Source organism: Giraffa tippelskirchi, chromosome 7 (genome assembly GCF_054371585.1).
Source record: "Giraffa tippelskirchi isolate mGirTip1 chromosome 7, T2T-mGirTip1v1.2.pri, whole genome shotgun sequence".
NCBI lineage: Eukaryota > Metazoa > Chordata > Mammalia > Artiodactyla > Giraffidae > Giraffa > Giraffa tippelskirchi.
Window position 1 is genome coordinate 52735600 of NC_137281.1, and position 13981 is coordinate 52749580.

At 46.3% G+C, this 13981-nt stretch overlaps 1 protein-coding gene and 1 long non-coding RNA gene across 2 annotated transcripts in view; one reads left to right on the top strand and one right to left on the bottom strand.

The window, feature by feature from the left end:
- Positions 1 to 13981, bottom strand: part of BCO1 (beta-carotene oxygenase 1) — a 166873-nt gene that overhangs the window by 18169 nt on the left and 134723 nt on the right. Inside the window, exons 9-12 of the mRNA XM_081513556.1 lie at positions 10855 to 11090; positions 6251 to 6379; positions 3120 to 3249; positions 1426 to 1573 (exon numbers count right to left, since the gene is read on the bottom strand). Of these exons, the coding sequence (XP_081369682.1) occupies positions 1426 to 1573; positions 3120 to 3249; positions 6251 to 6379; positions 10855 to 10918 (471 nt within the window). The 5' untranslated portion in view covers positions 10919 to 11090. The remainder of the gene's footprint in view (positions 1 to 1425; positions 1574 to 3119; positions 3250 to 6250; positions 6380 to 10854; positions 11091 to 13981) is intronic.
- Positions 2888 to 7244, top strand: LOC145514790 (uncharacterized). Its single transcript, XR_014060462.1, has 2 exons — positions 2888 to 2981; positions 3869 to 7244. It is a non-coding gene; the product is annotated as an uncharacterized LOC145514790 (long non-coding RNA).

Genomic DNA, 13981 nt, shown 5'->3' on the forward strand with positions numbered 1-13981 from the left:
GACTCCAGGTTCAGGGAGATGACAGCTATTTTTGCACGTCTCCCAGCCTGAAAATAAGGCAGACATTGCCTTTAAAGGAGATGGTTCCTCTTGTGACCTGATGTAACCTCGTGGGGGCTCCCACAGCCCTCATAGGCTTCAGGGGGCTTGGTGAGCTACGTCTGTGTTCTCTGACGGTTGCCCCTCTCTGGCCCTGCCGGGTGGCCTCGGTATGGAAACCCGATGCCTCACCGCAGAGAGCTCCAAGGAACAACGTGGGCAGAGAGGCAGCCTGAGTGCTAATCCTGGCCCTGGTGAAGTCATTGAAATTCTCCCCTTTTGTATCCCACAGAGGCATAAATCCCCAGGCCTCTCTCATAGGGTTATTCTGGGAACGGAGAGGTTACAAAAAGCATTTGGTCAAAGGGAAACATTGACTAACGACCTCAGTAATGATCCCAACTCCAAACAGGCCACAACCATAGAACAATGGGGTGGCCAGGGAACCAGCTGTCCGCCCTTCCTCCCTGAGAACAGCACAACCTTTGGCCAAACGTCAGGTGCTACCTCTTTCTCACCTGGTGATTCTTCTCTGCAGCTTTGTGGAAAGCGCTCATCAGTTGGACCTATGCTGCCTAGCTTCAGAGGAGCTGGACGTGATTTCACAGGTAAGAAAAGCACTCCCTCTAACAGATCGTTAAGATGTATTGCAAAGACATCAAGGCTTTGAACAGCCAGCTAGAGAAAATTGAAAGTGGGTCTATTGATCTTCATGAAAATGTAGACTTGCTTCTGCCCAGGAAAGGTATCTGCACTGATTTTTGCACCCGTGCTCTTACCTAATGCCTCCCTCTTCAGGGCTGCTGGGAGTCCTGGACAGCCCAGCACTGTCATTCATTCAAATTTCCATTGAGGGGCCACTCAGTGCTGAGGACTGTCGACACTGTTAGGGGTCGAACTGGATCTTCCAAAAAGGCCAGGTGAAGTAAGTCCTAACCGCTCGTGTCTATATTTTGGAAATAGGGTTAAAATGAGGTCATTCTGGAATAGGGTGGGTTGATTTGTATCTTTACAAGAGATTGGAACAAGGCAACTGTAAACCAAGGGGCAACCACCAGAAGCAGGAAGAGGCAAAGAAGTTTCCTCCCCTAGAAGCTTCAGAGAGAACAGGGCCTGCCAGCACCTGATTTCAGACTTCTGGCCTTCAGAACCATGAGGGAATACACTTCTGTTGACCTAAGCCACCTAGTTTGTGTTCCTTTGTCATGGGAGTGCTAGGAACGAATACAGACACAGAGATGGCAGGACAGAGTCCTGCCATCAGGAAGCTTAGACTCTAGTGCTAAGATGCCCGAGACAAGGGGATTAGAGGGGGACTCCATTCCTTAAGTCAGAGGGTCCATTCCTTAAGTCAGGCACTGAGGCTGCTTGTAGATTCACTGATACCTTCTCCAGGGTTTCCAGGGTCTGGGGGTTGATTTTCCTGATGTAATTGGTCTCTGTGGTCGCGTAGAAGTCTTCTCCACACCTCATGATGTTGATCAGACAGTTGTCTGTGAAATCGGGGATGGTATGGGACAGGTAGGAGAAAGCTCTGGGGAGGAAAGCAAGTCAGCGGGTCAACCACTGTGTCCACTTGGCTGGAAGGTTCTACTCCAGATGCCTTTAGTTTGCCTACCACTTAAAACACTCTACTTCAACTAAGGGAGGGAAAGTGCTGGGTCACAACTGGTCACTTGAGGAATCTGACAGTCCAGAGATCGAGTTAACCCAAAATGCCACCACATCCAATCAGCTAAGAAGGGAGTCAGCTGGGACAGCAAGGCTGCCCACTGAGCCCTCCCCAGCTCCCCAAATCCGAAGGTCTCCCTGACCAGAGCCATCAAGAGCTGGTGGACTGTTCTCAAGTAGTTTAAGAAGCTCTATAGAAATCATACACATACCTATAATGGCTCCCCCGAAACTAGAAAAGCAGTTGATCTCTGCTTTGAGCAGGAATGAGAGTCCACCCTCGTTACCTCAACTTTGTCCAAGAAATTCGTTTCTTTGAAAAAGGAAAGTAAACTGAGTTAAGAACTGATCGTTTGATTAGAAGGCAAACTCAAAGCAGGAAGTCTTGGCCCCATGTACTGGTGAGTGCTCCCCCTACTGGCAATCAGTGTAACAGCAAGGATGCCGCACAAGCTGCAGCTTTCAATTCCTTCCCTCCCGCTGCTCCCTGGTCTGTAATGGGTGTTCCCAGCCTGCTATTTGCTGGACCCCCAGCGCTGGAAGCAGGGACTGGAGAGATGATGTCAGCTCTGGAGAAGCAGGAACCAGCTTCGCTCTGCAGGACAGTCCACCTCTAAGACATTTCACAACACTTCTATGTCTAAAGACTATCAGAAAGGAGATGATGACCGCTGGCCTGATTCCCTGGCCAACAATTCAAAACGTGTAAGGCATTCATATGCATCACAACCCAGATGATTTTAAATGTATACAACTGAAAATCTCCCCCATCCTTCCTCCCGTTGGTTCCCCATCTCGCCCATGCCTTCTCCCAGGCTTTCTGCACATTCAAAAACAAACCTAGATATCCCCCTGCCTTATAGCACAAACTACAGCATATTATATGCTCTTTCTACACTTTGCTTTTTTTCCTTTTTCCCCACTTAGCAGTATATCTTGGAAATCTTCCATTCAGTACATAGAGAGCATCCTCAGTGCTTTTTATATCTGCCTGGTGTTTTCCTGTATAGTGTTACTGCGATTTATTTAACACTCTACTCTTAATGATGACCTGAGTTATTTTCAGTTCCTCATCATAACAAATTATTCAGCTATGAATAACCTTGTACATTTGTCATTTCAGACACAAGCAAGCACCTCTCTGGACTGAAGGGAATGTGTGTTTGTAATTTTGATAGGTGATTTCAAAGTGCTCTCCCACCAGCCATGTGGGAGAACATCTGACAATCTGCCAGATGCTCTTTGCCTCGCCTGCTATCAATGATCCAAAAGTACGTAGCCTACATGGTCAAAGGCCATCACGGGAAGTTTTCCATCCACCCTAAACACACCGTCAGAGGAGCAAACGCTGGTTGTCTCTACTGCCAGGGATATCGGAAAGCAGGACTAGACACAAAATGGACAGTTACTTGGAAAATATGTTTTTGCAGGGGTCTGGATAGGCCATTGTTCCGAATTCTGACACCACAATCCTGTTTGCTTCGATATTGGCAGTGTAGGTATCACTTCTCAGGTATTTGCTCCTGTAGCAGACTTCGCCTAAAAGAGAAGCAGCAGAATCATCCCAGGCTTATCTGAAACTTATTTGAACTTATTTCAGCCATTCCAGGGATGTGACAGGGTCGGGGTTGGGGGGTGGCTTACTGAGACCGTCCCTTTAATGTGTGTGCTGGATACAACAAGCGCTGGTGTGAACTCTCACATACATTTCAGCAAAGTTGACTCACAACAATACGACAAGATAAGTATTCCTAGTCCCAGCTCCATCTACGTATGAGGGAACTGAGGCTCAGAAATGTTCCATCACCTTGTCCAGCATCGTCCAGAGACCTGCCGGCCCAGGCCATTGACCATGCTTTCCACCATGTTGGAATCCCTCCATGTAAGGTCCAGGTTTGGAGGATGATCCAGAAGGCCCCATACTCAGGCTGGCATTCCTGAGGGCCCAGCTCAGTTCTAGGAACCTTACATTAACAATTTAGCCCCTGGAGTAACATTTTTTAATTGAAATAAACAGGGTTTTATTTTAATTATTAATGGTACAGAAGTCTTTTTGGTCTCACTAAAATTATTTTTCAAATCTTTAAAAAATTTTTAACTGGAGGATAATTGCTTTACAATATTGTGTTGATTTCTGCTGTACTCTGTTTGCAACCAGGGAGCACCCTTATACCCATTCTGCACACAGGAGAGGTCAGTACATGTGTTGATGACACTGGAGGGAATCTCACTCGCTCCAGAAGAGCATGGACTCTTGACCAGTCTGCCAAGACCAACTTGAAAATATACCAGATGGTTCTAGACCTGCATTAACTTCTTGTGGCTGCTGTAACAAATTGTCATAAATGTAGTGGCTTCACAAAACACAAATTCGTTATCTGTTTTGAAAGACAGGTCTGATGTGGGTTTTTCAGGGCAAAAATCAAAGTGTGAGCAGGACTGGTTCCTCCTGGAGCTCTTGGGGAGAGTTTAGGAGCTGCCTGTTTCCCTTGGCTCCTGGCTGCGTCACTCGATTCCCTTGCCACAGCTTTTCAAAGCCCTTGAAGGATGAGTGGAATTGAACCACGAATCGAGGAGGTGGGGCTAGGAAAGAGAGTGAGGTATTCCCAGTCAGTCTCCCCAGAGAGTCTGTAAGTCAAGACCTGGGGTTGGGGAGCACCACCCCACTTCAGTAAGGGCTGAGTCAGCACCGGAGGAAGCAGCAGTTAGGTGCTTGAGAGCAGCAGGAATGAGATGAGGCTGGGGGACCCGTGGGGACCCCACCAGGTCTTCAGGGCTGTGAATACTTAGACCTGGGACCTTCATTTTGGTGGATAATTTGAAACCTCTAGACTTTGGTGGGGTTTCTTGCCATTAATTAGCACATGACATTATGTGACTTCTCACATTCCTTGCTGTAGTATCACCTAGGCTTCCATGGTTGGTACAATTACAATATGTCAAAAAGTGGGGCCCAAGACACACTGACAGCTCATTCCCATCAGAGAAATACCCATCACATATCCACTGTCACAATGATGGGCTTCAAGGAGAGAGTGCATCTCAGAAAATTCTTGCCCAGGGATTGACATATATACACTATTATATATAAAGTAGATAACTAATAAGGACTTACTGTATAGCACAGGGAACTCTAGTCAATACTCTGTTATAGCCTATATGGGAAAAGAATCTAAAAAAGAGTTGTTCAGTCACTCAGTTGTGTCTGACTCTTCTTCGACCCCATGGACTGCAGCATGCCAGCAGGCTCCTCTGTCCATGGGATTCTCCTGGCAAGAATACTGAAGTAGGTTACCATTTCCTTCTCCAAAAAAATAAAAAATAAAAAAACAGGAGTGGATACATGTATAACTGATTCACTTTGCTGTACCCCTGAAATTAACACAGCATTGTAAATCAACTATAATTAAAAAAACAAATCTCTGTGACTTTGACTCTTGGAATTCACGTGTTCGAATCCTCATGGGATGATGATTTTGTTTCTTATTGGAAAACAATCAAATCTATCGCTAAGTAGGACCTGGGTTGACTCATCTCCATATCTGCTTTATAAAAAATTTTAATTTTGAAAGAATTTTAGGCTTGAAAAAAGCGCTCCTGTATACTCTTCCCCATCTCCAGTTGGCCTTTATTATTGAAATCTTTGTTAATGTTTGAAAGTATTATCTTCTAGTGGCCTCTGCTAAGGTTTATGAGTCATTTTTCTGTCTTTTGCTTTCTTACTCCAGTTCTCTTCTCCCCGGTTTGGCACTAATTTCTGTTCTTTGTGCTAACTGTGCAGTAGAACCACCTGGTTTTAAAGATCACAGAGGCCTGAGGCCCACACCACTAGTGTGCTCGGGGTCATCTGGGAACATAGACGCTCTATCCTTACCCTTCGAGCTCTGGGCAGGGTCTCAGGATTCACAGCTTAAATGAGCATCCCGGGGGATTCTGATGCAGGAAACCACAGACCACCTTTTGAGAAGTACTGGCTTTATGTTACCTGCAAATCAGAGGGCCCTGATTGCCTTATGCATGCCCTCTTAAATTGTGTATAGAAGTACTTAATGTTTTTGTTTATATTTCCACTGTTAGACACTGGGGAGCCATTGAGAGCTCTAGAGAAGAGAGACCAGGACAGCCTGTGCTGCACCAACACTGGCAACCTGACTGACCATCTCAGGAAAGAATAGAAAACAGCTGCTTACCTCTGAGAGTAAAGTTTTAGTCTGAAACCCACTAGAAACTTTAAGGGGCTTCGCAGGTGGTGCAGTGGTAAAGGCTCCACCTGCAATGCAAGAGCCACAGGAGATACGGGTTGGATCCCTGGGTCAGGAAGATCCCCTGGAAGAAGAAATGGCAACCCACTCCAGTATTCTTGCCTGGAAAATTCCATGGACAGAGGAGCCTAGTGGGTTACCATGCATGGGATCACAAAAGAGTCAGACATGATTTAGCAACTAAACCAGAAGAGAATTAAAACTTGTGTGTTGCTTTAAGCTACTCCGTCTGTGGTCATTTGTTACAGCACCCACGGCAAACCATTCGGTGCTCTTACCATCTCTGATTGTGAAGCTGTGGAGTAAGGCCAGGCCATCGAACCAGTGGTTGTATCTGGTCTCGCCCACCGTGTGCATCCCAGGCCCATTGCGGAGCAGGATTCCCTGCAGCCAGGCTGGAATCTTGCCTGATGAGAGAAAGAATGTTTAGTTTTCAGCTCTGCACCTAAACCAAAAAGCTCAAAGAAGTGGCCATCCAGCCCCTGTACCACTCACTGCATCTGTTCACTTCCAGAAAGAATGTGCCTGGCATTGTGTGGGTGCTGAGGATACCGAGATGAACAGGCATCATCCTACTTTCAAGTGGGGCTTCCCAGGTGGCGCTAGTGGGAAAGAGCCCACCTGTCAATGCAGGAGACATTAAGAGACACGGGTTCCATCCCTGGGTTGGGAAGATCCCCTGGAGGAAGGCATGGCAACCCACTCCAGTATTCTTGCCTGGAGAATCCAACAGACAGAGGAGCCTGGCAGGTTACAGTCCATGGAGATACAAAGAGTCGGACACGACAGAGCACCCATGCACACTGCCTCCAAGGAACTCCCCATCCATTAAGAGACAAAGACAAAGGAAAATACCCAAAATACACTGTGATAAAGGCAATGCAACAGACTCAACAAGGGTGCTGGGTGGAGCAGAGCTCCACTCCAAGATGGGGTGAGAGCAGGAGGGTGAGGAACACTTCCTGGAGGAGGTGACCTGGTTTAGTTTTGAGGGAGAGTTGGTGTTTGCCTTGCAAAGGCATGAGGAAAGAACATTCTAGAGCTGTGCTGTCCCATGTAGGAGAATTGTGTTCTGGAAACTTGGCTAGTCCCAACTGAGATGTATGGTAATTGTGAAATGCACACCAGATTCCAGAGACTTAGTATGAAAAAGAAATGTAATACATCTCATTAGCAATTAAAAAACATTAGTTATATGTTAAACTGATAACATTTTGGATATGTGGCGTTAAATGAAAAACACTATTAAAATTAATGTCCTCTGTTTCCTTGTACTTTTTTGTACGGGGCTGTTAGAAAAGTTTAAATGACTGTTGGGACAGTGTTGTAGGTGCTGTCGGCGCCCTGCCCACTTCCCCTTGGCTTTCACCTCTCCCTGAAGGCCGCTTTCTGCAGATACCTAAAGCTCTTCACCTGAGGGCTTTGTTCTCACTGCAGAGCAGCTCTGCACACACGTGGACAAGCCGGAACCACATTGGAGAGTTAATGCCCCGGAAGCTGCTCTCACCTGACGATAGATGGGGTGCTGTGGGTCCAAGGCCACCACTTCCTTGCCCTCGGTGGACACGACGTGAGGCATGGTTTATACTTTGCCCGGAGGATCCACCTCCAATGACTCCTGGTGATCAATGTGTTGACAACGTCTCCTTTGCTGCCTTCCCAGTGTTCCTTGGGAGGCGCATCCCAAATAAATGACTTACTCTTGAATTCTTAGCTCTGGAGAAGCCTGAACCCAGAGACCAGAGACCAGTTCAAAGACCAGGAGATGTGCAAGCTGTTTAGTAAGAGCTGGACTGCAACTTTCAAGTGAGGGTATAGTAAGTATTGAGGCTGCAGAGTTAAGTAGGGCCAAGAGGCCAAGGTCAGTAAGAGCACACTTAGCTTTGATTTGGTGCTCAGAAGAAAGTGACACCTTTGATGGATGTAACAGGGAATAATGGGATTAATATTTTTTTGTTGTTGCAATTTTAAAAATTGAGATAAAATTCACACAACATAAATCCGTCATTTCAAAGTGTACAATTCAGGGTGTGTTTTTTTAGTATATTTACAATGTTGTGCAACCATTCCACTAACCCAAAAGCATTTCCATCACCCCCAAAAGAAGCCCTGTGCCCATTAGCAGTTAATCCGCATATACCACCCAGCCCCTCGCAACCCCTAATCCACGTTCTGTCTCTAAGGACCTGCCTCTTCTCATACTAATGAAATGTGATCAGATTTGGAGTATCAAAAGTTATTTCTGGCTATGATGTGGACTGTGGGTGGGAGGAGAAGCTAGAGAGAGGTGGGAAGACCAGAGAGAGGAGCAAGATAGTAGCAGTGGGACAGAGAGAAACCGATGAAACAAAGGGACTTAGAGCTTGACTAAATGTAGGGGAAACAGGAGGAGGACACTGAAAAAGTGCCAGCTGAGTCTCTTGCCTTGGGTGTGACTATTCATAGTGACCTGGGACACAGGAGAAGGAGGAGCAGGTTGAGGCAGAGCAGGGAAAGATGAATCTGAGCTTATAAGTAAAGCCCTAGACGTAATAAGAACATTTGTGCTGTGCTTAGTTGTGCCCGACTCTTTGCAACCCCATGAACTGTGGCCCACCAGGCTCCTCTGTCCATGGGGATTCTCCAGGCAAGAATACTGGAGTGGGTTGCCATGCACTTCCCCAGGGGATCTTCCCCACCCAGGGATCAAACCCAGGTCTCCCGCATGGCAGGCAGATTCTTTACCAGCTGAGCCACCAGGGAAGCCCAAGAATACTGGAGAGAGTAGCCTATCCCTTTTCCAGGGGATCTTCCTGACCCAGGAATTGAACCAGGGTCTCCTGCATTGCAGGTGGATTCTTTCCCAGCTGAGCCATCAGGGAAGCCCTAAGAAGAATATCTACTGAGCACTATGTGCTGTAGTAGGTTAAATCATGTGGTCGTTGCAGCAACCCCATGTGGTAGGTACGTGCTGACTTTATTAGCCATGAGAGGAAACTGAGTCAGGAAATGCTCAAGTGTCTTGTAAAGGAAGAATAAAAGTTGCGAATGCACAGCCGGATGTGAGGCCAGAGCCTTGGCCTGACTTCCCTGGACAGACGTGGCCATACAGCACCGTGTGTAGCGAGCTGTCTGCCAGCAGACCCTGACCGGAGGATTAGACGTGACCCTGCGGGGAGGACAGCTCTAGGCTGGAGCCTGTCCTCTGCTGGCTGCCTGGCCTCGGGCCCTCAGCTTCACACCTGTCAAGTAAGGAGGCCCAGTTTACAGCAGTGGTCCCCCACTTGGAAGCAGCCAGAGGGCTCTGAAAACACACATTTCTGGGCTCCACCCTCAGGTATCTGATTGAGAGGGTCTGAAGTGGGCCCAGGAATTTGATATTCTGCAAGAGCCTGGGGACTGCTGGTGCTGCAGGTCTGGGGACCGTCCTTTGAAAACATCTTAGATCTAGAGGTTCATTCAGTGTCCAGGTCCTGGCATTCTTGTTCTCTAAAATTTCCAAGTATTGACATGCAGTCAATACACATGAGCTGTAAAGGGAGAATAGTGGCGAAATGCCCGCCGTACCCCAGAGCATACAATGATGGGTATCACAGATTCACTTTTTAAAAAATAAAAGGTTAATAGTAAGTGTACATTTGTTTTCTGAAAGAGTATTTATATATAAAGTCTACTTATCAACAGATTAATCGATCTTTGTACTATCTTATGGGTTTCCCCTGTGGCTCAGTGGTAAAGAATCCGCCTGCAATGCAGGAGACGTGGGTTCAACCCCTGGGTTGAGAAGATCCCCTGGAGGAAGGCAGAGCAACCCACTGTAGTGTTCTTGCCTGGGGAGTCCCATGGACAGAGGAGCCTGGTGGACTACAGTCCATATGTTTGCAAAGGGTCAGACACAACTGAAGCGACATAGCACGCATGCATATACTATCTACATTTATATTTCTTTCAAAAACTTAGAGAAAATAGACTCAAATATTAACAGTCTTTAAGAGACAGAAGAAATACAGCTGATTTTTATTTCCCTCTGGGTTCTCATTTGCACTTCCAAGTTTTATATCTGTGTAATATACATACACATATAGATTGCACATTACCTCTGTAATCAGAAAAAAATATACATAGACACTATTTCTTTCTTCCAAAAGCCTTTCAAGGCAATTCGTCTGCTGTAAAGCTCCAACATGACTTGTCTCTCAGAGGGCCCTGCTGTCTTGTCCTTGTGAAAACTGCCCATCTGTCCAAAACAGTGGCGTGGCTGAGCTGACCCCCTTCCCTGTTCTCAGCACAGCTCCTGGGACCTGGAGTGCAAACCATTCTCTGCCCTGTAGAGTCTAAACAAGATGGTTCCAGGAAAGGGGCCATGCAGAGGAGGAGGAGAAAGCTATGAAAGGAGGGTTCCTGTGGCAGCTCCCACCCTGGAGCTGTCTCATCTGCTCTGCAGTGCTCGCACCCTGAAACTGCACCTTTGAGGAAAGTTCATTGGGCTCTGCGGTGCCCCACCCCCACCCCACGCATGCACAGGAATGGGCGCTCGCACACGCTTCTCGTATCATTTTGAAATTAATTTAGGATGTACCCACTTTTACAAATACTACACCCTGGGGACGGAGCACAGTTTGCAGAATAATCCCACTGGCTATGAGCCAATAGCAGTAGTCCTGGGACTTTTCTCCTGGAAGTAGTGAGAACCACTGACTCCCCTTGAAAACTGAGTTATAATGCATAAAAGCACACCGAGATTTTCACAGGGAATATGCCTAGAATATGGATCACGTCTCCTCTATTTACGGTTTTCCAGATTTTCCAAAAATGATTTACGATAAGCATTACTTTTATAAGCAGGAAAAAAAAAATATACATCAAAACATATAAGTGCCCGTGGTTTATACAAAACACTCACCTATTACTCTGGCCCTCACAGGCTCCAGTTGCTCCTTCTTATTTCTGCCAAATATTATTTCCATTGTGTGGGGCTCTGGGCGAGAGCGATGCTAACAGTGAACAGACGCTCCTCCGTGTTCAGGGACTGCTCTCGGCCCCTCGTCTTCCCTTCCGGCAGCTTCCTTTACGTCTCCTTCCCTTCAGATGGCCCTGGCTTCTCCCCGTGCTGTCCCTTGGAGGGCCTGGGATTGCTTCCTGCACAGGGGAAGGCTGTGCTGGCGTGACTTATGTTTGGTCAAAGGTCAGTTCCCCAGCCATGTGTCGCAGCTAATCTTTAATCCTCCAATTGTGTCCCCAGCTCTCCCTTTCCACTTCCACTTTTGGCTGAACCAAAAAAAAAAAACCAAACAACTTTCTTGATGGGTTTAAACTGGTGGGATGGGGAGAAGAATAAATTGGAAGATTGGGATTGATACATACACACTAATGTATATAAAATAGATAACTAACAAGGACCTTCTGTATAGCATAGGAAACTCTACTCAATACTCTATAATGGCCTATCTGGGAAAGAATCTAAAAAAGGAGTGGCTACATTGTGTACGTATAACTGATTCATGTTGCTGTACACCTGAAATTAACATAACACTATGTTATGCTATTGCTTTAGTAAATCAACTATGCTATTGCTTTATTATTTTTTTTTTTTTGAAATGTTATTTATTTATTTTTGGTGGTGCTCAGTCTTCGTTGGTGCTGCAGAGTGGTCTTTTCTCTAGTTGTGGGGACCAGGGGCTATTCTTTGTTACAATGTGTGGGCTTTTCATTGCGGTGGCTTCTCGTTGCAGAGCACAGGCTCCAGGGCATGTGGGCTTCAGTAGCTGCGGCTTGCAAACTCTAGAGCACAGGCTCAATTAGTTGTGGCATCTGGTTTCAGTTGCTTCATGGCATGTGGGATCTTCCTGGACCAGGGATTGAACCTGTGTCTCCTGTATTGGCAGGCAGATTCTTTACCACTGAGCCACCAGGGAAGCCCCATATGCTATTGCTTTAGTCGCTATGTTGTGTCCAGTTCTTTTTCGAGCCCATGGACTGTAGGCTGCCAGGCTCCTCCGTCCACAGGATTTCCCAGGCAAGAATACTGGACTGTGTTGCCATTTCCTTCTCCAGGGGATCCTCCTGACCCAGGGATCAAACCCACATCTCCTGCATTAGTAGGTGTGTTCTTTATCACTGAGCCACCAGGGAAGTCCCAAATCAACTATACTACAATAAAAATGAAAAAAAAAAAAACCTGGCAAGATCATTTAGGGAAAGCTGTTTTGTTTTATTTTGACTCAAGGTCCTTGAGTCTCCTCACCACCCCCCACCTCCCAGCAAGAAAAAAAAATCATATGTAAAGAGCAACTTAATTATATTTCATTTTTTGAAGAAGTAGACATAAAATGTTTCATATATCCTTTTAAACAAATCTCATGTATCCTTTTAAATAAATACTGGGAACCAAAAACTTTACTCAGGAACTGTAAGGAATAGTATTGAAGGTTCCTCTGCATTTCTGAATCTTGAGGTGATGCTATCACCAGAAATCCACACTCACGTTGCTGTGAATGTTGGGTGATGAGTTACTGACCTCACCTTCACTTATGTTGCTTCAAGAAAGAACCAACTGTTCCCTCTCATCGCAGAGCTCAGCTCTGAGAGCCAGCCTGGCCTGGCTTTGCTCCACTGTGGCAACACGTTCCAATCACCTGGTTGGGAGCTTTAGCAGTGCCCATGCTGGGCCCCATTCCAGGCCCACCCAGAGTCTCTGAAGGTGCAGTCCAGCCCTCAGAAGTCTTGCAATTTCTCCAGAAGATTCTCACTTGTGCAGCAGGTGCTAAGAAACTCTGGACCAAAGAAAGATGCTACACATTTCCAGTGATGCTAGATTCATGTTCTTCCCTTTTCTGAGTCTGGGTTACATTATGTACCCTATCAGAGCCTCCATTTTCTTATCTGTAAATTGAGGTATAGTGATATCAAAATCTCAAGGTTATTCAGAGTCAAGAGTCTAGCAAAAGCCCCTGTCCCCCAGTCAATGTGGGGGTCCTTTCTTCCCCACTGTCTCCAAAGGCAATTCTGTTTGACCCACATTTTCCATTCAGTCCCACAATAACTTGCCAGTTTATTCTGCTGTCTGGCTTAAACATGTGTATCCATGTCAGAGTTATTTATTCCTAGGTTGTGAACGCTAAGTTCCTGTGAGGATTAAAGGAGAATGTCTGGCATACACTGAGCATTTGGGAGAAAATTACACTACCAAAGGTGGCAGCTCTGGTGCAGAAGTAAAGAGCTCAGGGCTTATGGGGATCAGAAGACCTGGGCTCTATGATTTAAAAACGATAACTCGTCACATGACCCCTCTGAACTTCACTTTATCCTGCCAAAAGCATTGGCAATGCCCGAGTCATGGGGGTTGTTGAGAGGATCAGACTGAAGCTTATAGCGTCAGTGAAATCATGACCATGTTCTCCTTGTCCATTTTGTATATTCAGAAAAGCAATGGCCCCCATCCATGGAGAATATTTTCTGAGTCAAGCACTTGGTGAAGCACTCTGCGTGTACTGGCTTGCTCTGGCCTTATATAATCCCGTGACATGAGTGTTCTTAGCAGCGTTTGGGGGATGAGAAAACTCAGGGAAGACAACCAGGTTGCCTTGGATCACACATCTGCTAAGAGATTGAAGCAAAACCAGGAAGTCTGACTTCAAAATACACTCTTGACAATGCACACAGCTCCGATGAGTGAGGGATGTTTGCTAGGTTTCTACTGAACAAGTAATGGGTGGAGGACCCCAAGAGGGCCATGGGTTGATATGTTAGCCTTATTATATACACAACACTGAAGAACCCCAGCGAGCTCTCTTCATTCAGGTTCCAACTGTTCCTCAGGGCAATGTTATGGTGAAACAAAGGATTTTTTACAATGGTGATAATAACTTGATCCTTACACTAGATCTCCATATTCTTTATCTAGAGCTGCCATCACAAAGTAGCACAGACGGTAATTTTCTCACTGTTCTGGAGGCTGGGAACTCCATAATCCAGGTGTCGGCAGGGCTGACTTCTTCTGAGCCGTCTTCCTGGCTCGTAGACGGTCTTCT